The 23,628-nt window shown below is 45.5% G+C and overlaps 1 protein-coding gene across 1 annotated transcript in view; it reads right to left on the bottom strand.

The window, feature by feature from the left end:
* Positions 1–23,628, bottom strand: part of ADCY5 (adenylate cyclase 5) — a 345,212-nt gene that overhangs the window by 16,564 nt on the left and 305,020 nt on the right. Inside the window, exons 12-15 of the mRNA XM_048869060.2 lie at positions 21,300–21,387; positions 12,951–13,067; positions 11,256–11,420; positions 4,883–5,058 (exon numbers count right to left, since the gene is read on the bottom strand). Coding sequence (XP_048725017.1) covers positions 4,883–5,058; positions 11,256–11,420; positions 12,951–13,067; positions 21,300–21,387 — 546 coding nt within the window. The remainder of the gene's footprint in view (positions 1–4,882; positions 5,059–11,255; positions 11,421–12,950; positions 13,068–21,299; positions 21,388–23,628) is intronic.

Here is a 23,628-nt window from a genome sequence, read left to right on the forward strand (position 1 = left end):
GAATAGTTACTGTGAGTGTCCAGTGACATGGGCTGGACACCACCAGGAGACACTTCAGAAGAGGAGCTCAGGGACTGAAGTACACCAAGTGTTAACCTGCAAGCAAAGGTAAGATGGCAGAGCCCTGAGGAAACTCTCCGAGTGACTAAGAGAGTGAGTGTGTCAGGGAGCTGACACCCAGTTTAGCACCAGCAAGTCTCTCTCTGGCTGAGGAAGGGGGATAATCAGGTGACTCACAATCCTAGACACAAAAAGAAACCATCACAAACAAGTCTGGGAAAACTGGGGGAGCTCCAGAGTAATGGAAAAAAGCAAATGTTGTGCCATTATTTAAAACAAGTAAATGGGACGACCTGGGCAACTAGACTGGTTAGTCTGACATCAGTCTCAAGCAAAATCATGGAAAGGCTAATATGGGATGCAACTGGTAAAGAATTAAAAAATGGTAGTTTAATGAAAGACAGTCAACATGGTTTGATGGAACATGGGCCATGTCAAACAAACTTGATGCTGTTTTTTGATGCGATTACAAAGTTTGGGTTGTAAAGGTGATTTTTTACATAACATTCTGATAAAAGAGTAAGCACTATACCAAATCAATGTAGCCCATATCAGATGGATTAAAAACTGGTTAACTGACTGATCACAAAAAGTAACTGTAAATGGGGAATCATTATCCACAGGAATATAAGTCATAGGACTGGAAGAGACCTCCTTGGTCACTGAGCCCAGTCCCCTGCTAGTGCAGAAAACACCATCAAGTAATCCTGTTAATAAACTTATCAAGCTCCATCTTAAAATTAGTTCGGTTGTTTGCCTCCACTACTCCTATTGTAAGAAGGAGGGGGTGTTTCTAGTGGACTTTCAGAGGGACTATTCTTGGCCTCATGCTATTCAATATTTTTAGCAATGATCTGCAGAAAACATTAAGTCATTGCAAGTGAAGTATGCAGATAACACAAAAATTGTTGGAGTGGTAATTAATCATGGGAACAAGTAGGTAATACAGACCAAGCAGGATCGTTTGATAGATGCGCTTCTTTGGGCAACATGTGTAGGAGCAGCCCTATGCATTTTGCCAACCAAACAATTTCAGCCCCCCACCCCCCAAAAGCGGCAGAGAAAACAAAAAAATGGCCAGCCAACCAGTGGAGGAGGTGGAAAAAAAAGTCATGGCCCCTGAAAGCTGGTGCCCAGGACAACCGTCCTGCTGAACCAGCCCTGAACATGCATTTTTCACACAGCAGAATGTGAGATCGTACATCTAAGAACAAAGAACATCGTTCACACTTACAAGATGCGGGACTGAATCTTGGTATGCAGTGACTCTGAGAAGGACTGAGGGGTTACACCATATAATCAGCTGAACATGAGCTTCCAGTGTAATGCTGTAGCTAGTCAGCAAATGCAATCCTTGCATGAATAAACACAGGAATATCAAGTGGGAGTACAGAGGTGATTTTACCTTAGTGTACGGCATTAGTGAGACCATTACTGGAATACTGCATCCAATTCTGGTGTCCATACTTCGAAAAATATGTTGATAAATGGAAAGTGTTCTGCAAAGAGCTACAAGTACAGTTCAAAATCTTATAATGAAAGGCTGAAGAAGCTTAATCTAGTTTATCCAAGAGGAGGTTAAGAGATCACTTGATCATGTCTACAAGTACCTACATGGGGAAGAGATTTCTGATAGTAGATGGATCTTTAGTCTAGCACAGAGGTAGGCAAACTACGGCGTGCAGGCCACGCCGGTCCGCGGGACCGTCCTGCCTGGCCCCTAAGCTCCCAGCCAGGGAGGCTAGCCCCCAGCCCCTCCCCCGGTGCCTCAGTGTGCCGCACTCTGGCCCACCACTCCTGTTGAGCAGCTCGGGCAGCAGGGCTGGCTCCGGCCAGGCGGCATGGTAAGGAGGTGGGAAGCGGGGGGTTGGATGGGGTGGAGGTTTTGGGGGCAGTCAGGGGACAGGGAGCAGTTGGATAGGCGTGGGAGACATGGGGGGGCTGTCAGAGGGCGGGGGTGTAGATAGGGGTTGGGACAGTCAGGGGACAGGGAGCAGGGGGGTGGTTAGGGGGACAGGGGGAGGTTGGATGTGGCAGAGGTTCTGGGGGTGTGTGTCAGGGGATGGGAAACGGGGGGTTGTATAGGGGGTGAGGTCCCAGGAGGGGCAGTCAGGGGACAAGAAGCAGGGGGGTTGGATGGGTCAGGGTTCTGAGGGGGGCATTCGGGGCTGGAAGTGGCGATGCCAGGCTGTTTGGGGAGGCACAGCCTTCCTTACATGGCCCTCCATACAGTTTGGAAACCCCGATGTGGCCCTCGGGCCAAAAAGTTTGCCCACCCCTGGTCTAGTAGAAAAAGGCATAACAAGATCCAGTGGGTGGAAGCTGAAGCTAGCCAATCCAGAATAAACCTAAAATGAAAATTTCAAAATTGAGGCTAATCAATAAATCAGTAAATCTACCTTGGTGCAACTTACCTAGGAACATGATGTACATTCCATCTCAAGACTGGATGTTGTTCTAAAAGATATGCTTATAGCTCAAGCAGAAACTGTGGACTTGATGCAAAATTACTGGGTGAAGTTTTCTGGCCTATGTTATGCAGGAGGTCAGACTGGATTATCATAACGATGCCTTTTGGCCTTAAAAGCTATGAGTCTATGAAGTTAATTTTCTCTCCTGCATGGCAGATGAGTTTTACGTAACACTAGCTTTGCTCTTCTAGTTATACTTCAAGTGTCACGATGCTGGTGTGTCATTGTAGTCATGTCTAGTGATTTCCAGGGCATTACTATCAGTCTTCAGTTGCTTGCATGGTGGGATGGTTTGTACCCAGAAGTACAAAGTGACATCTGTATAGTTCCTAATGAGTGAATGTATTCTAAAGCCTGCAGAATAGACAGTAATTATATAACTACACCAGGAGTCCAAATAAAAGTATCACGAGGCTGTGTTTTTATGTCAGCTGGACGTGGTGGTACATCTCTAGATTGTGTGTTGTAAACTGACTACCCATCTCTCATAAGACACAAATGGATTGCTATGCTTTGTGGTGTTAGCTGCTAATGGAGCTTTTAGTGGAAACAAAAATAATTTAATGAGAATACAGCAGCACAGAAATTTCTTTCTGGGAAAAACTGCTGATTTCCTCCACCTTATTACTGACATTTTGATTGCGGAGTGATGTAAATTACGCTTTTAAGTGCTGTAATCTTGCAGAACGCTAGGTTTACCAAGAATGTGATGCCTTTTGGGGTATAAAATGCTTTTTTTCTCCAAATTATGTTTCTATGTTATTTCTTCAAACAGGCAAAGCTATTTAGGGATAAATTTACTCCTAAAAGAAGGAAATAAAACCCCCAAAAGAGATTAATTGCATCAAAACTACTGACAATGAATATGGCAAAGAAGCGATACTAGTGCCACTTGGCTTCCTGCACAATTTTGTTTGCTTATGCTAACAAACTATTTGCAATGATTCCATTGTAAATTTAAAGGAGAACCTATAAAATCATAAATTATTATTGGACACATAATAATACTAATAAAAGTGGTTTTGAGGGTTATGAAAATGCCCAGCTCGAAAGAACCAACGGACACCAGAAAGGACATGAAACCATCCATGTGGAGCAGTTGTCTCCATCTCAAATGATGTGAAATTAGGACAGATGAACATGTAAGAAAACAATGGAATATGTGGTGGGCAACTCAGGAGGAGTGTGTGTGTGTGTGTGTGTGTGTGTGTGTGTGTGTGTGTGTGTGTGTGTGTGTGTGTGTGTGTGTGTGTGTGTGTGTGTGTGTGTGTGTGTGTGTGTGTGTGTGTGTGTGTGTGTGTGCGCGCACCCGCCCGCCCTCCCCAACATCTTGAGGAGATTCCATCATCAGTGGAAGGAGGTTTGTTCAGCAGCATTAGTGCAAGCTTCCCTCACACTGTGCTTCAAAACCCTGACCTGGAGGGACCAATGCACCTCTATAGATAAAAGGATAGCTTTCATTCCCACTTAGTCCTTGGCCTATTTGCAGAGATTGAGAGTTAATGTCACCGTTGGCTTTTGAGATGTGGACATTAGGAACAGGGCGGAGATCACCAGGCAGACATCAGATAGCAATTTTGAGTCACTACTAACCTGGGCTGGATTTGAAGCAACAAACCAGAGGTGAAACCCAGCACCCCAGTATTTCATTACCAAGGGCTTGCCTAGAGGAATAGTTAATGCATGGTAGGCTGGAGTGTAAATCTACCTCGTACTAGCCTGCCAAGCACTAATGGTTCACGTGTACCCTTCTGCCCCACACTAGAAGTTCCCTAGTGACCTACTCTCATTTCAAAGCTGGGTATCTCTGAGACCACTGAAACTCCTAGTGCGCGGTACCAAGGTTCACATGGACAGTTAGTACGCAGCACAGTAATGCGAGGTAGCTTTACAGCCCAGCCTGCAGTACGCTAACTGTTCATTTGATGAGCCACAACTCTCTGAGCCATTCAGACTCTGTTGGTATTTTTATTTTTGAAGTAGCCATTTCTGTCTTGACAGTCTTGAAGAGTCTTATGCTAGCAATCAGAACAGCTAACAGCCTCCATGTTAAGAAAAAAAAATCCACACTCATTCCAATTACGTTTTGTCAGTAATATTTGATCGTTACCGAAAACCTGACAACCAGGTTTAATCTTCAGGAGAAGATTTCTAAGGTGTAGAGGCCTGTGAGATGGCACGGAGAATAGGAACAATGATGGAGCCTTAATTTGTTGTGACTTACACCTCAGTACTGCAGTTCCACAGTTTACACACTGTAGACTCAGAAACCCAGTCTTCCTAGTGATATGGAGGCATCATTGGGAGTCAATATGATGGAGGAAGACATTTTGAAAGTGAAATCCACTTACACAGTGTTGGCTGCAACTAGAAGATCTGCATTGTCAAAGAGGTTCACCCCTGGCACCTCCACAATGAGAACGTATATGAATTCGATGATCAACATTAGGATCAGTTTCCCGATGCAGCTGATCTGAAGGAACACAGAGCAGGCCAGGAGACTCAGTAAGACACTGTAGGTAAAATACTGTGTAAAGAGAAAAAAGGAAAACAGGAGAGAGAGAAAACTCAGTAGGACAAAGCAAACCAAAACTAAGAGACATAACAGACCATATAGAGGGAGTAGTAACCCTACCCCTGAGCTAAATGAACACTTAGACTGAAGGTCAAGGTGTGTGTGTGTCCCCAGGAGGTAGCAGAAAGCACCATCACATTAATATTACAGTAAAATGCCTAATGTTCTAAGGCCAGATTCTGCCCTTGGTTATACCTGTGCAACATCATGGAACTTAGTGGAGTTGGAGCAATAGCCACATCCGTCCCATCCTTTACCAAGCTCAACGTGCCAAGCAGAGTGGAGGGGATGGATCCTCATCCGGCCATGGAGCAGCACGGCTCAGCTTCAGGGCTGCAGTAGCATCCTCGGCCTGCGAAGTGGATCCACCAGCCCTGCTCCCACTCCACCCTCATCCACCACTTCCAGATAGATGCGGAGTCTCCTCAGTTCCCATTATACCTAATTCTGCTCCCCGCTCTCTACACAGACCTCACTTTAGCTATGTATGCGAGTTGTAGAGTACACAACACACACTGCATACCTCACTAACATGCAGTGTAGATGGTGAGGCAGGGCTTAGGGGAACAGGGTAGAGGGCCTATATGACGCTGGCAGACCAGGTGCCAGCTCTTGCAAAGGCTTTAGGCCTCAGCCAAGCACTAACAAATTCACTGCTGGGAACCAGTCTGTTTCACGTATGGCAGTATAGTTAAGATAGGTATTGGACTTATAACAATGTGTTTAGTCTTTATGAAATGTTTGTAAGTTGCTGCATGCATTAATTTCACTTATAATTTCGTTATCACCTGCTGCAAGGTAATATTTAAGTTTTTGCTTTGTAACTGTAAAAAATGTTTGCTCTAAAACTGTGATTTAGGGATATCTGCTGCCCATCGAAAAGGCCTATCAAAACTAAACAGGCCATTGTGGGACATCACGATACAGACGCTGTTAATTGCCCCTGGACACCTATGAAGAAACTACTTGCAAAAGGGCTCATCCCATCAGCTTGAATTCTGGAAAAAGAAAAGAAAAATATCTAACAGGAAAATTTTTCATCTTTTTTGCTGTTTGGACTCTCAGAGGGCTAGAGCCATAGGCGCCGACTCCGTGGGTGCTCCGGGGCTGGAGCACCCACAGGGAAAAATTGGTGGGTGCTGCACCCACTGGCAGCCAAGCTCCCCTCCCCGCCCCCCTGCTTCACCTCATCTCTGCCTCCTCCCCTGAGCACGCCGCGTCCCTGCTTTTCCCCCTAGCTCCCAGCGCTTTCTGCCGTGAAACAGCTGTTTTGTGGCATAACAAGCTCTGGGAGGGAGGGGGAAGGAACGTGGCATGCTCAGGGGAGGAGGTGGGGAAGAGGCGGGGCTGAGGATTTAGGGAAGGAGACCAATAGGGGCAAGAGGGGGGCAGAGTTGGGGCGGGGACTTTGGGGAAGGGATTGGAATGGGGGCGGGGTGGGAGGGGGCAGGGCAGGGGTGGAGTCAGGGTGGCGCCAGGGGCAGAGGGGGGTTGAGCAGCCACTGGTGCCAGCAGAAGTTGGTGCCTATGGCTGGAGCTCTGACATAGAAGCAGAGATCCAAGGATGAAACTGGATTAGCCCTAAAAGACATTAAACTCTTACAGATTTCTACAACTCTGTCACCTTTTGGAACCATAGACTGTAACTCAGGTGTGTATTTATGTTGCTTGCTTTAACCTTGTAATAAGTCTAATTTTTCTTAGTTAATAAATCCTTAGATAGTTTACTATAGGACTGGCTACAAGTGTTGTCTTTAGTGTGAGACTTAAGGTGCAGACTGATCTGGGGTAAGTGACTGGTCCTTTGTGACTGAGAGTAATCTCAATATTGTTGTGATCTTTGGTAAAGTCACAATGTATCACTAAACTCAGCTTTCCTGGGTGGCAAAAGAAACTGGAATGCCCAAGGGGACTGTCTGTGACTCCCTGGTATAGTGCGTTCACACTTGCTACTAGGTTGGTGAAATCTAACTATACAATCAGCTTGGAGTCTCTCCCCTGCTTCTTGACAGTCTGTCCTGACTTCAGCACTCATGGTTGTGAGCCACTCCAGACAGCGTGACCCCCAACATACCTCAATGCTACGCATGGGTGGCGGCTGGAGCCCCGCTTTGGGGAGGCTAGCCCCCGGCTTCGCCCCTTCCACCCGCACGGCCTGCTCCTGGACCAGAGCCCCGAGACTCCCTGCCCCCACCGTGGCCAAAGCAACAAGCCCCCCCACCCAGAGGAGCCCCGAGCACCCCATCCCTTGGCCGGAGGAGCCCCAGGTTGGCAGGAGCCCCAGGTTGGCCGAAGCCCTGAGTCCCCTCCACCTGCCCAGAGGAGCACTGACCCCGCCACACCCCCACTTGCCTGGAGGAGCCCCAGGCCAGCTACAGCTATACCTCCCCATCCCTCCCCAGACCCCAAGCCGCCCATGAAAAGCCACAGCATCTCTTCCCAAAGAGGAACCTTTTGATATACCCCGCGCAGGTTCCGGAGCGGCTGAGGAGGCGGTATCTGCTTCTCAGCTTCCTGGATTCATCAGTAATCTCTCTGGAGTCCAGGGAGATGACTGGTGAACCCAGGAAGCTGAATAGCACATACTGCCTCCTCAGCCGCCCCAGAACCTGCATGGGGCATAATAAAGCAAAAAGGTCCCCTGCCAAACCCACAAGCGGGTGGCCAGCAGCAGCGTCAGGAGAAACAGAACCTCCCCTGGTCTATTATACCCACCGCCCATGATGCTACGGTATTTACCCTGCACAGCCCGCTACATGCTCAAGCAGTGCCTTCCACATCTGCATTGCTATTTTTAGCAGCACAGTGTCCCACTGCCTCTCTGCTGCTGGAGCCTTTCACCAATTCAGCAAAAGGCTCCACCAGCAGGGAAAGATTCCTCCGGTGCCAGTAGGGAGCTGCCAGAGCTTTCCCCTCACAGCTCCCTTTCCACTGCAGCCTTTCACTGCCATGTGTAGCTACATACTGCAGTTACAAGTATGGACGCAGCCTGCTTTCACTGTGGCTCGTAGTGCCAGTACTCTCCATGCCACCACAAGTTTAGACAAGGCATAACGAAGATTATAAAATGTTGCAAATTACAATAATGAGTGTGGTATAACCCCTCCTCCCATAGTTTAGACCAGGGGTTGGCAACCTTTCAGAAGTGGTGTGCCAAGTCTTCATTTATTCACTTTAATTTAAGGTTTTGCGTGCCAGTAATACATTTTAACGTTTTTTAGACGGTCTCTCTCTATAAGTCTATATATTATATAACTAAACTATTGTTGTATGTAAAGTAAACAAGGTTTTCAAAATGTTTAAGAAGCTTCATTTAAAATTAAATTAAAATGCTGATCTTACGCTGCCGGCCAGCTCAGCCCACTGCCAGCCTGGGGTTCCGTTCACCTAGGCCGGCACCAGGCTAAGCGGGGCTGGTGACCAGGACCCCAGACTGGCAGTGGGCTGAGCGGCTCAGCCCAGTGCCACTCAGCTCACTGCCGGTCTGGGATCCCAGCCCTGCCCACATAGAGTGGGTACCTACCTTCTCCCTGGTTCTAGCCCATTCTCTTCCTCTCTCTCTGCACTGAGCTGAGGGTGGGAGTGCACTGAGGACAGGGCTGGGGGTGAAGGAGCAGGCTGGGGGTTGGGGTGTAGGGTCTGGCCAGGAGCTAGAATGAGGGAGGGGGCGCAGGGTTGGGGCAGGAGATTTGGGTGTGGAGCGCTTACCTGGGCAGCTCCCAATTGGTGCGAGGGGTGCAGGTAGGAATGTGGTGGTGGTGGTGCAGGAGCTCCCGGTTGGTGCTCAGGGTGGGGGTGAGAATGTGGGGGGTACAAGAGTCAGGGCATGGGATGTGGGAGGCTGGGTACGTGTGAGGGGTGCAGGAGTCAGGGCAGGGGGCTGGTGGTGTGTGAGGAGGGTGCAGGAGTCAGGGCATGGGGGGGCTGGGTATGTGTGTGGGGTGCTGGAGTTAGGGCTGGGGTCATGGGGGTGCAGGGATCAGGGCAGAAGGCTGGGTGTGTGTGAGGGGGTGCAGGGGTCAGGGCAGAAGGCTGGGGTGTGTGGGGGGGGTGCAGGCGTCAGGGCAGAGGGCTGCGAGCGTGTGAGGGGGGTGCAGGGGTCAGGGCAGAGGGCTGGGTGTGTGGGGAGGTGTAGGGGTCAGGGCAGAAGGCTGGGGTGTGTGAGGGGGTGCAGGGGTCAGGGCAGAAGGCTGGGGTGTGTGAGGGGGTGCAGGGGTCAGGGCAGAAGGCTGGAGTGTGTGAGGGGGTGCAGGGGTCAGGGCAGAAGGCTGGGGTGTGTGAGGGGGGTGCAGGCGTCAGGGCAGAGGGCTGCGAGCGTGTGAGGGGGGTGCAGGGGTCAGGGCAGAGGGCTGGGTGTGGGGAGGTGTAGGGGTCAGGGCAGAAGGCTGGGGTGTGTGAGGGGGTGCAGGGGTCAGGGCAGAAGGCTGGGGTGTGTGTGGGGGGTGCAGGCATCAGGGCAGAGGGCTGCGAGCGTGTGAGGGGGGTGCAGGGGTCAGGGCAGAGGGCTGGGTGTGTGGGGAGGTGCAGGGGTCAGGGCAGAAGGCTGGGGTGTGTGAGGGGGTGCAGGCGTCAGGGCAGAGGGCTGCGAGCGTGTATGGGGGGGTGCAGGGGTTAGGGCAGAGGGCTGGTGTGTGTGGGGGGTGTGTGTAGGGATCAGGGCAGAGGGCTGGTGGTGTGGTTCAAGATCGTAGGGGTGGTCTCAGCACCCTGCCCAGAGCGGCTCTCGGCAGGGGTCTGGAGGGGATATGCCCTGATTCCACCACTCTTCCCCAAGGCCCCGTCCCCACCTCTTCTCCACCTCCTCCCTGGAGCAGCCAGCGTGTTGCGGCTCCGCTTCTCCCCCTCCCTCGCAAGGGCCATCAGCTGATTGGAGGCAGGGAGGGAGAGGAGGAGGGGCGGGAACCCAGCAGGCTGGGGGAAGAGGCGGGGGAGGGGGGACCTTGCCTGCCCTGCAGCAGCAGTGGGCAGGACCAAGCTTCTTCACCCTGCCCCCGCGGGGGGGGAGGCGGAGAAGAGCAGGCCGGGGTGGGCAGGGTTTTTAATGGCACGCTGCTGCCTGCCGTCCCCTCGATTAGATAATGGCATTGTCTTTAATGACATCAGAATTACGCTCCAACGGGAGGTAAGGGCCCTCGGCACATCTGGGGCACCCGGTAACACCTTGAACAACTGGGCCCTAAAGGATCAGCCAGAAAACGGAAAAGGTTCCCATAAACCCCTAAGGTCCAGACATCACAACCGCCTGCACCACAGGCTTTTCCTCTTCGGTTCCGACTGAATTTTTTTTTTTAATGGCTGTGACCTAAACACTCACAGAAGTATCTTGAACAACTGCCCAAAAGGAAGAAATTTAGGGCACAGTAAAGTACAATGTCATGAAAAAGATTTATACCTTTTGCTGTAACAAAATAAAAATCAATAGTTCAAAGCAGCTTGCTTCAGTGCTACAAATCCTGACTACTGGACTATTATAACTTTTCTGCTTCCAGTCACGGCCCATACTGGATGCTCCAGAGAAACACAGAATGTACCCAGGCCAAAGTTTTCAAACTCGGTGGCTTCAGTTAGGCTCTAAAATGCATATTTAGGCACCTACATTAATTTTCAGAGGCGACGAGTACCCAAAAGTCCTACTGAAGTCACTGGCAGCCACTGAAGCACGTCAGTAAACTATGTCATGAACGCATGTGATCATGTCTCCCTCTCGTGGCTGAATCCAGTGACTACAAAAGCCTACTACTACTTACTCAAAGCTAAAGTTTTCCTGCAACTTGAGCAGTGAAGGTCTCCAGTTCATCTCTTCCAACAACAACGTGCCTATGTAATAGCTGTGGTTTGGTACACCGAGCACCTGCAGGTCCCACTGACTTCAACCAGTGCTGCGAGTGCACAGCACCTCTGAAAATCAGATCACCTATTTAGAGGTCTTAACATGGATTTAGGTGCCTAACTTGAAACACCCACGTTTGAGAATGTTGACCCTTATCAATTCTGTAATGATGGCTGCAAAGGGAAATTTGTGTCATGGCTCCTGTCGTGAACAATCTTCACCCTGTATGAGATTTAATTACTTTTATGCGAGCATGAGTAAATACAGAACTGAGCCCCTTTTGAAATCCAGCTCTGCAAACAATTCTTTCAAGCAATACCTCTGGGAAGTTGCAATTGGGCAGGGAACTGCCACAGAATCCCTGCCAGGTGCCCAGGCTGTATTTGAAAGATGAGTTGCTGATAAGGCATATGTCCACCTGGTCGGGAGTGATGTTATACTCTGTAGCCACACAGCTGACAAGATCCACAGTGCTGCACATGAACTGGAGAAAATAAAGATTGTGACAAAAACCAAAGGCACGGGTAAGAAGAAAAATCAACAACCAATCCATTTTAAAAATTCTCTTGAAAACGATAGAATTAAACATCGGGTGACACACGATATATATCAGTGCCCCAGTTTCCACAATAAGTTTGCTTATCTATGCAAATCACTGGTATATTTATACTTGGTAGCAACTAATGTATTGACAAAGGGGATATGCTGGTAATTTCTCATAGCTAGCAATCTATCACTAAGACTACTGCAGCAGGGGGCCTTTTGCAGCAAAGGCTATTGGACCAAGAAAAAACCCACTGTTGCAGACTTGCTACAAAATGCTGAGAAACCAGCAGAATACCGGTACTACAGAGTGCTGAATACTACTTCATGACCAGTCTGATTAAGCAACGAGTTTGCATCAGCCTTTGTTAATGTTATGAAATGGTTAGCAATGACAATGGCCAGACACTCCAGGCTGTTGAGTAGAATGTCCATGAATAAGGGTCCAATTCTGAAAGGTGCTGAGCACGTTTAATCCACACCTGCTTCTTTATTGGGGCCCAATCCTATGAGGTGCTTAGCGTCTTGAAAGATCAGGCCCTAACACTGTAACCATAATAATACTTTGCACTTCCCTAGTGCCTTCTACCCCAGAACTAAAAGTGCTCTACAAACAATATTTATCTCCATTTTACTGATGGGGAAACAGAAGCAGAGAGCGACTACCAGCCTGATTTAAGAGGTGCTGAGGACCTGCTATTTTCATTGAAATCAATGAGATCTGCGGTAGACCAGCACTTTTAAAAGTTAAGCCATAATTGACATACAGGAAGACTATAGCAGTGCCAGCAGTAGAGGCCAAATCCAACACACTGCCCAGTGCTTTAATCACAGGATCATCCCTTTTCTCTTAAAAATCCCCCAGATTTATGTAGCATACAGAATATTTAGTTTCATGTTGAAAATAAATTTAGCTAACAAGTTAAAAATTAAAAATAGTAGGCTATCAAGAACATTCAATCTTTCTCTTTGCATCTGAAATTAGCAGCAGCGTCTGGATGCAAAGAAATCCAAGTGTTTCACTTAAAATGCAGCCTTTCCAATCTCTGTGAAGTGATTACACTCAGTGTGAAATTCAACGTTGTGCAGAGGCCAGCACAAAGCCTGGGCAGCATGTAAGTCCCACTCAAAATAGAGCTTTTTTGGGACCTGAGTGACACATAGGTCTTGGCCTGGTCCTTTATATAGTGGTAAACTTCGCTCCTGGTTTATACAGCTACCAAGAGAAAATAGAACAGTCAAAAAATGGATGTGCAACAAAAGCAAAACCAGAGTCAGCAACGCAGGCTGTGAGGAAGGCATTTAGATGACTCCCATTTCACTTTTGGGGTGGAAAGACTGCCCTCAGAAATAGCAACAGCAACATCTGACATTAATTCACATGATTGCAATGAGTATGCATGTGGTATGCATGCCTGAAAAGATCAATAATAAAACTACACAGTAAAGAAATGGATTAAAAACCATGTACCATGTTGACAAATGCTGACAGAAAAACCAGTATAATGGCGAAGACCCCAACTAAGGTGCTATTGGTCCTGGACTGAACAATCTTCCTTGCGAGAGTCTGGAGTGGAGCTGGGAAAAGCTGGACATGAAATAAAGAGTAAATAAAATACATAAGACGTGGATATTTATAAATGTAATGTTAAGAGCAACCTACATCCCTACATATAAATGGCAGTGCTTTTGCTGGATGGGGTCAAAGAAGAGTGACAAGGACTTGTCTTCTTGAATGTGTTTTTTGGGAGGCGGAGGCAGACAATAAAGTGACGGCAGTGCAGTCTGACAGACTTGTCAAATCTAGCTGTTTCTTCCCAATGAAAACGATGTCTTCTGAGCCAAGATGACACGGTATGCAAAACTGTGTATCCCGTCATGGTGGATGGAAAGTTAACCACAAATCATCTTTCGCTGCCAGGATCTAGAGGTCATGGATTTAAAAAAAAGAGGGCTGCAAAATCTCTGGTGTATTCATCAGTGCAATCGGAGGCATACCTCTCTTTCATTCAGGGAAATTAAGCTGTACCATTTTAAGGACACATTGCTAATAGCTTGCGACCTCATTATATTATCTATTCTATCCTCCCTGACAGGATAGAATAAAACTTGGTTATCAAACTCTCTTGTCGTGATTATGCTACTGGGCATTCTCTTCCATCTAGATTAACCTTCTCCATAAGCATTCTCCGACTAACAGGGCATCTTTAGAACACTTGGCTCCCAGATGTCTCACTTTATTCAGGGTGGAAATACAGTGAATGGTGATAATCCCTAGGAATCCAAGTATACGCTTCCCCAGTCACCCATCTTATTGAAAAAAAAATTGCAACAGGTCTTCTTTCCAGCATGAAGCATTATCTCAGCTATGGCAAGTTCCACAGCAGATAGGATGATTGGGCGGGTTTTTTTTTTTAAACTTTCCCTTCTTTTATATCCCCCTTTGCTGATCCCATTCCCTTTCTCCATTTCTCTGCTCTACCATGGCACAGAGCATACAGCTCCAGAGGAGCAAAGAGGCTCCTCTAGAACTATACATTAGCAGATGTCTGAGAACTATTCACATTCCCCACAGCCTATGAGCATGACCTCTATGATGCTCCCCAGCATCTTCGCTCAAGGGAAAGAAGGGCTAACACAAGACTGCTGCTGCTGCTCCAGAACCCAGATCTCCTCTCTCTGTTACTGCACTGTTGTACCAGCAAAGCCACTAGACTAGAGGGTATTTTTAGAGACACTAGAAGCAAGCAGCACAATGACACCACACTGCAATTTATCTATGACTAATTAAAAGTCCTGCTTTTCCCTTTTACCCTTCATTCTTACATTTTCAGAGGTACAACATTTTGCCAGTGTACTGCTTCCCACACAGCAATCCTACAACATAATTATTAGCTGGTGACTATTACAAAGGGAGAGAGAATCTGCAATGCTGCTAACCATTTTAAAATGCTGACTTCACCAGCTTCCGGCTCAAAACAGTTTCTCTGTCTCCTTGGGGGGACAGGGTATGTGTCTGTGAGAGGAGGGGACTTGGACTGGGAGGGCTTGGCATTCTGACACATTCACACTGAATGACTAAATCCCAGAAAAGGTTACAAATTATTCAGATTCTTGCAATCTTCTTGGAGTTAATTTTTGTAAAGTATTCTTTTTGGAAACAAAAACTGTTAATATAGCAATTCTTGGCACCTAGAGATGAGCCAGCATCAAAAGATGTCCTGTCTGCACCACCCAGCTGCTCCTACAAGAAACTTAGGGCTTGTCTACACTTGAAACGCTACAGCAGCACAACAGCAGCCCTGCAGCTGCACCGCTGTGTAGACACTACCTATGCCAATGGGAGAGGTTCTCCCATCGGATTAGGTAATCCACCATCCCGAAGATGCAGTAGCTAGATCAACAAAAGAATTATTCCGTGACCTAGCGCTGTCTAGACTGGAGATTAAGTCCAAATAGCTCCGTGTCTCAGGGATGTGGGATTTTTCATACTCCTGAGAGATGCAGCTATGCCCAGGTAAGTTCCCAGTGTAGACCAGCCCTTAGGCAAGCAGGAAGGTAAGCCCACATGCCTAAGTCTAAAGAGGTATTGCAACAGACGTCTGTATTTTCAACAGTCAATGGAATTTTGGCTCCTAAATTCCATTTGAAAATGAGATTTAGGCTCCTAAATCAGTTAGGTGTTGCAATATCTAAACATCTTTAAAAATCTGGGCTTTTGTGTTCAGCGCTAGACATCTCTGGTTCAATCGCTAGTGTGCTGGCATGTAATTTTGGAGTTGATTTCTTTAAAAAAAAAAATAAATCGAGACCCCAAGAGTTGACTTTTGAAATTTCAGTTCATTTGTAAGATTTGACAATTTTGTTAAATTAACTTTAAATTCAAACATTCAGATCTTGCACCAACAGTCAGTCAATCATCCATTACAAGCTCTCTGAAATGGCTACTTGCCCCACATGCTTTTCAGAAGTGTGGTTCCTGGATAATGTGGCATGCAAAACCACATTGCAGAGGACTATATCATTTTTTGATCTGATGATGCAATACCAACTGATATCAATCGGAGATGTATATGAAGATCAAGCATACAAAATGGCCCTTGAACTCTAGTGGTCATGATAACACTGAGAAAATTGTGACTAAATGTAATTTATGGCATCACTTTACTCTCACACCCTCTTTAGAAACACCTCTAACGCACATCTAAGACCCAGAGACCTGATTCTCCTCTCACACTACTTATACACTGGGGTAATTCCATTGACTTCAGAGAAGCTATTCCTGATTTACACCACTATTCAGTAAAAGAAGAAGCAGACACCATGAATTCTACTCTAGCAGCTAGACTTCTAATGAGGGTGCTTTTTTTTTTTTTTTATTAAACAGAGTTTCGATATTCAGCTACAATCAGCAGATTTGAGTTTCTAAAAAGTTAAATTGGAAAAAAGCAACCACATCTGCAAAATACACTTCTGGGAAAAGAGAAGGAAAATCATGAAGGAAGAAACAAGGGAATTAAGAGCAGCAGAGTGGATTTCCCATTTTCTCTATTGCAGGAGCTGCTAAGCAATAGTGCCATAGCAACTAATATTTTTAACAAGTAGAACAGACTAATCATTAGCACTTCAAAGTGATGTACAAATGCTAAATAAATAATCCTTACAACACCTCTTTAAAGGACTCCAGATAAGCATTATTCTCACTTGAAAGACAGGGAAACTGAGATAATGCAAGGAGTTATCCCAAGAATGAATACGGCTTGTAAAGGTGAAGGGCAGGGCCATCCCTATAGACTGTGGTGCCCTACGCAGCCCCCGTGTGGAGCAGCATGCAGCTGCGTAGGGCACCAAGAAATTTGGGGCAATTTGGTGCCCCAAATTTCCTGGTGCCCTATGCAGCTGCGTAGTTTGCATATGGGTAGGGACAGCGCTGGTGAAGGGACTAGCTCAGATCTGTTCAGGAAACAGTGGCAGAGGCTGGATTAGAACTCAATAGTTCTTCCTAACCTCCAGTCTTGTTCTCAGGGCACAAGACTATAATGTCTACAGTCCACCCTATATAGGACTGACCTCTAACCAATCCTGAGAAAATGAGCAAGATATTTTGGTAACAACAGTCAAACAAACTAAACTCCGTTAACAAACATGCTTCCTGGTACAAATATTGGTTCCCATTACTCTGTAAATTGGGGAACAGATTGTGTCAACAAACAAGTACATCCTAGAAAAAATGGAACAGAAAAACAATGAGAGAAGCTGCCCAATGGATACACGATATTGTAATGCCATAGCAATCTAGCACCTCTGAGGCAATTATGCTTTACAAACAATAATGAATTTAGTTCCTAACACACTCCATAAGATAGGTAAATTACTATCCCCATTTTACAGATGAAGAAACTGAGGCACAGAGAGGTTGCAACGTGGTTGAGATCTCTGACAGAACTGGGAATACAACCTAGATCTCCTAACATCCCATCCTGTGCTCTAGCCACTGGACAATGTTTCCTTTGCAAAAGCCTCTATAGAGCAGCAGTCTAGAAACAGTCACTCGTGCTATTAAAAGTAGCAAAACAAACACATAAGAATAGTTCAGGGCTGTAAATCCATTTGTTTGGTTTATTATTTAGTGTTTTATCAGTCTATAAAACCAAAGTACAGTTTTCAATTCACTAACTGTTTCAAAAAGGAAAGATCACAGATTTGAAAATATGCTTTTAAATTTTCTGGCCACTTTGGGAGGGGGAAGCCAAGAAATGGGTATGTGAAAGTTAGTATATAAGTTGTGATTTCCAGATCAAATTAACTCAGGAAGATGTAGTTTGCACTCTGTCTCACATTCATGTCCAGCAATGTCCAAGAAGTTGAACTCCACAGAGCGGTGAGTGCAGTACAATTTATGGGTTTTCAGAAGAAATGTTAACTTGTTGAATCAGTAGCAAAACAGATGTCAGTCAGCAGTGTATTTAAGAAGAGATAGTGTTTCCCATGACCTTGCAGAAACTAGATTTTAAATGGGAAGGCACCATCGGACCTCAGTTGCCAAGCCTTCTCAGAATAGCAAAGCCAGGAGCGTAAAGAGTCCTCCGTTTATTGCAGCTGAAGGAATTTGGAAACCTATGTTAGCTAGACTGGCAATTCCAGGATCAACTCCCATGGAGAATTTTATAGTGGGAGATAATGATAACAGCAAAAAATAAAACAAAATCAAGTTGTCCTGAAAGCGCCTGCTAGGGATCGTCAATGCCAGATATAGAGAGGCCAAAAAAAGGGGAAGGAAATCTCAAATGGAAACTGTAAAAAGATAAGCGGGGGAAAAAGTGGACCATTTACCATCTAACAGTAGCGCAAATAGACATAAATTATGCTTGGGCTCCATCAGTTTGATATTCCAAGCAGGAATGCCACAAATGCTGGTTTTCCCACACTTCCTGTATGGAACTGATGGCACATAACACACATGCCCTCCCATTCTGAGTCCAGGCACAGAAAAAAACATTAGTCCTGCTATCAAAATGAACCTGACCCAGCAGAGAAGCCCCAAAGCGAGCTAGGAAGCTTTATATCTTAACACAAAACCCCCAGACTACATCTATCTGTCCAATTAGTTATATAGCCCTCAACACAACAGCAGCTGACTGTCTTTTCCTCACATACTTTAACAACAAGCTGGTATTATAGCAAAAACCAAACAAATATTAGGGGTGAAAAAAGAGAAGATGGTTAATTTGTTGCTGTTTGTACAATGCTTTGAAAATGTAAAGTGCCACATATGTGTTAAGCAGCAGTATTTTTATTAAAGAACAGGACAGACATGAAAGATAGTTTCTTAACTGCATTGTGGCTTGCTAATGAATCCCTCCACCAATCTACTCTCAGCACTTATGTCCTTTATAACGATCTGCAGTGATGCCCTGGTGTTCGACCACCTGGTGTTTGATTGTTTTTACTCGTCTTTCTTAGGGACAGAGTAATTCATTAGCACGGATAATCTTGCTGTCAAACAGGTGCAGTGCTCCCGTAACCACCACTACACTGACTGGATTCTTGAGTCACTATCAGATTGTATGTACTGTACCCTTCTCAAGAACCAGAGACTGGGACTGGAGGATGGAGGTTGCTTTGGTTGGTATTCAGGTGGCATTGTCACAGGCAAGTGCTTGACAACACCACAGCAACTCCCGCTCCTCTTCAATATTCCCACCATTGGTTTCACCACCACTTCTCTCAGGATAACCAAAGCGCCAGCACATTTCTCCAGCTAGTGGTCAGAGGATACCCAATAGAATCCTCTTTTGGGATGGACAAACTAGTCAAGTAATAAAAACTAACCTGAACATTCACCCCTCAATCTTTCAGTAATTGATCGCTAGAAGCTGCTGACATCAAAAGTCCACCTCTGCTATGTGACGTCTTTTCACTGCAGACATTGACAAGACCATATTTGCAACAGGGGCGTAGGCTGCCAGCAGCCAGCCCACAACCCATTAGTTATGTTTATAATCTGGTGTACTAATCGGGGAGGCTTTTGTGCATCTGGGCACTAAATGGTGACGAAATCAAAAATTCACTGGTGCTGAGAAGCCACATGCTTGGGTTTCTCTTTAATAAAACCAGCCACCAGGAACTGTTCAGTAGATCTTTCACAGGGCAGCCTGTCATGTAATATCCTCTGGTGGCCCCTCAGAATCCAGAAAAGGAAGGAAGAAGTGGGAAAAACAGCATCCAGACCCACTCATTCTCTGTAAGTTCTGTGGGGTAGGATACATCTCACTCTGTTTTGCAGAGTACGGTGCACATCTGTAATGTTATAAACAACCACTTCTTAGAAATATCAGGCAGTTCACAGTAATTTCTCATTTCTGCCCTCATTGGCTTGCCTTTTTGTGTTTGGCCACCTGCATTCCCAGGGGGCGTGGGAGGTTTTGTAGTTCAGGCTGATCATCTGAGGGAGGGACATCTTAAAAACAGCAGCTGCAGCCATCATTAGACAGATCTCCTAAATGGGAACTTGGGAGGTCAAGGCACGGAAAACAAAACAGAACAGCCTTCCAGGGTCATGGAGACACAGAGAAATCCTTTGTGTATTATAAACTCATTCTTCATTCAGGTCACTCATAAAAAAAAGCTTTGACATCCAAAAACCTAGTGCTGCTGTCAGTATATGAAAATAATATAAGCCCATACAAGCCAACAGGAGGAAAATATCCATGTCTGTCCAAGTCTGCCTTGTTTGGTGTCAGCCAGATTCAAATGCCACAAGCCTGGGCTCAGCAGAGATGATGCTGCAACAACATTTGTCCTATGACACAAGTCCAAAAAGAGCTGTGCACTGCAGCACCCAACCCCTCCAGCACAGACTCTAGCTGGCTGGTGTTGTGATTGAGTGTTGCTGCCTGGTGCCATTGTGTCATAGTGTCAATCTGCACTGGGTTCTCTGTGGCTGTAACAAGACGCTTTCTGGATTGGCCCACACTGTATCATTAATCACAAAAGCATTGCATACCCAGTAATGACAGTCAGAGATAGGCAGTGCAGGCTATGGGTTTAAAATGGAGACATATAAAGTTTAACAAGGCATCTGGACACCATCTCCTGGGTCAGAGGGACCTGTGTGCCTGTTAAGATTGTTCTCTTGAGCTTGTAAATGGCATCATCCACTGAGAAAGGATGATTGGCCCCAAATAAACCATAAACCAGGGTGGTCAAAGAGAACAGCCCTTTTCTGAGGAAGGTTCCCTCCAAAGGCAACCTTTGGGAACTTGTCAGAGAGCTACCCTAAGTTTTGAGTTTTAACATAGCTTAGCGCTTCTGGAGTTTCACTGGGAATATTTCATAGCCCATATTAAAGGAAAAGCCTAAGTCTAACTTTTAACAATAAAATCTGCCACGAGTGCCTTCCGTACACCGGAACCACCAACAGCATCCAGAAGTAAAGAGCTGCCGATATCAGGTAGTGGACTGTGTCAGGCAGATTGTTTCTTTTCTAGAAAAAAAAGGGCTATTGAGCTATTTCATTTTAGCCCGTGAGGAGCAGAGTTGGGTCTGAGCCATGATGTGTGGTTCCCTGAAGTCTGGATCTGAACTTTCACAGGCTTTCAACATGGGAGAATCCACAAAACATCAGACACAACAGACCATCAGACCAAATACTCTAGCACCAACTCACTGCCTTCCTAAAAGCACAGAAGAGAGTTTTACTATGGAAGGCTAAGCATACTTAACTCTTGTTTTACTACCATCCTTCTTTGCTTATCAACCACCAGTTACAAAAAGGAGATCACTGGCTGATTACTGCTTATGCTCATCTGAGACAGGCTGAGAAAGCTCTAAATGTTCATGCTTTTATTTCCCTTCAAGGCATATTTCCTTAATGTTACCCTTCTTCTGATTATCTGCCTACCAAACCAAGCGTGTGCCACAGGGGACAATACACAGCCGGCTCTGCAGGAAGTTTAAGGGGAGGAAGCACAGGGTCAATGTTCTTGTTTCCACATTGGGAACTTTGTTCTTTTAAAGTCAAAATGAGAGTGCCTGCAGGGGACTTCATAGATATGCAGATCCACAAGGGGAGCGGCTGATTACTTCTAACTGTGGAAAACTATGCCAATCTGAGCACAACATGACCTCAGCTCATTCTCTTATCTAAGGTTTCTTCTATAACCCTTATCATGGTAGTATGTACGTGCATCTACCTATGGGGAATGGTGGGGGAAGGACAGCTAATGAAATACAAGAATGTTATATATTAGCTTAAGAAACTGACTGGCTATGCTAGTAGGGTCAGCAAAGGACAGTATAGAGAAGTCTCATTACTCACCTTTACGCAGGAGTAAATGACCGAAACAAACACCACTGTGGTCAGGATCAAGAAACTGGTCAGGTAAAAACCCAACATAAATGTAGAGCTGAAACCAGAAAGGGATTTTTAAAGATTTACACCATACAGAACAGTTACCGCTCCGCTTTTAGCCTTAGTACATCTGTACAAACTATGACATATGGTGTGGGCTTTCTCCCTGGCTAGGATGGCAGTAGGAAGTAGGCGATGCTTTGAATAAGGAGATTCCCTGTTCCCTTTAAATTGCTCGGGTGACAGCAGAGAGACTAAGAAATGTTTCATGTGCTAGAAGAGATGAGAAAATAATTTGTTACAGTGGGCCACCCCCAGCTGGCAATGGATATCAGATGCCCTGGAAGAGAAACTTGCTGCGCTTTAGAATTGAGGCCTCTGCAGCCAAGTGCACATGAAATACGTTGGGGAGACATATTTCATGTCACACTTATGAGTCCATCCCCATCCTTTCATTTGCATCCTCTGTGAAGGACTCAGGAACCTTGTATTGGCTAAGAAGGAAAATACAGAGAAATAGCCCACATCCAACAAGGTCATGAAGATGCCCAAACCTATCCTGGTTTCTCATGCAGAGAATCTCTGCCCTACCACTTTTGCGGTCTTCCCGCCTAAGCTCAGGAACAAAGATGGCTAAGAGGGCACCAGAGCACTCGTGAATAAAGCAGCAGTGCTGGGAGTCTGCATTGTGCCCCATCTTCTTACACTCTTCCTTTCAGTGAAAACAGGATTTCCAAGCCAGCTTTGTGGTATACATTTTTGTTTTGATTGTGCAATTATTCGATAACATTTTGAAAGTTTCTGGTCTCAGTACAAAAGAGACGGGTCCCCTCCCATCCCAACACTTTAAATAATCAATGAGGTTATCTTGCACAGTGACATTAAGACCAAACACATCAAAGCCAGCTGGTTTCCATGTTCTGCCATGACAGAGGTAACTGTCTTTGCTAATTCATTCAAAAGGCATTCATTAAGGCAATTCCTCTTTATTATCACAAATGATCATTGCTATTTTGTCTAAAGTTTCAGATTCTGCTGATATTTCATGAAAGCATTTGATTGCGACACACATACATGTGGCTGCAGCTGCTTGTTGATTGCTGTCATCAGTAAAGACAACAATCATGCAATTAAGAATATTAGAAAAACGAATAAAAAATGTGATGGAAATATATATCTGGTCCAAAGATGAATCATGAAACTTTGTTTACTCTAGAAACCAAATCGGCCTACAGACATGCTAAGTTATCCACAGGATGGTGGAGAATTTAACAATTATCATGCAATAGGGGTATTACCCTATTTTTACCAGTACTTGCCTGCAATATTTTATATATATATATATATGCGCAACTAGCAGGAGTTTGTGTTTTGGGTTCTAATTTTGGGATGAATTTAATGGTTGTGAAAGCAAGGTGATTGATGGTGCTGGCAAATGAGTCCTCTTCTACATAGCTCAGCCAATTCACTTGACCACTGACCTCCAACTCCTCTGCTATTCTAGGCCTTTCCTAAGAAGATATCATCCATTTATACTATATTTCTACTATGTGGACAAATGACCACTACAGACTGGTACAGCACCTTAGAACCACCAAATTCAGGTTCACTTGTAACCCAACTCAGATATGAGTTTGGGTCTCTGGAGATGGTATGTTATTATGGTAATCCACACCGCTTCCAGTCAGTCTTGCCAGTTAGCTAGGATTAAAATATATGTAAAAATAATGCTTATGTATTGATCTATGGCAGTTATATGTTCTCCATTACCGTAGTATCTGAGCACCTTACAATCGGTAATATATTTGTTCTTACAACACTCCTGTGAGATGGGGAAGTGGTGTTATACTCATTTTGCAGACAGGAAACTGAAGCACAGAGTAAAATTTTCAAAAGCACCCAAAAGTAAAACTAGTCCCATTTTCAAAGGATTTGGGCATCTAGCATCCTAAATCTCATTGACTTTCCTACATATGGGTTTTCATACTAGAAAAAGCGTGTATGCAGATTTGGGCATGCACGTAAATGCATTCTGGGGTCTGAAATGTCAAGCCCAGTAGGTTTTGCCATACAGCTTAGACTAATTTCCTATAAGGTCCAGTATCCTGCCTGTGGATTCTTCTGAGGAAAGCTAAAAGTGCTCAAGATTATGGGAGTCTCTAAAACACCTGGAAATAAAGTTTCAAAACATCAAATATTTCTGCCCATAAGAGAAGACTGGCAGGCAAATAGCATATGCCACATCATAATGAAGCTGTTTCGATTTCCTTGAGTAATACAGAACAAAGAGAGCCAG

Source organism: Caretta caretta, chromosome 11 (assembly GCF_965140235.1).
Source record: "Caretta caretta isolate rCarCar2 chromosome 11, rCarCar1.hap1, whole genome shotgun sequence".
NCBI classification, from domain to species: domain Eukaryota; kingdom Metazoa; phylum Chordata; order Testudines; family Cheloniidae; genus Caretta; species Caretta caretta.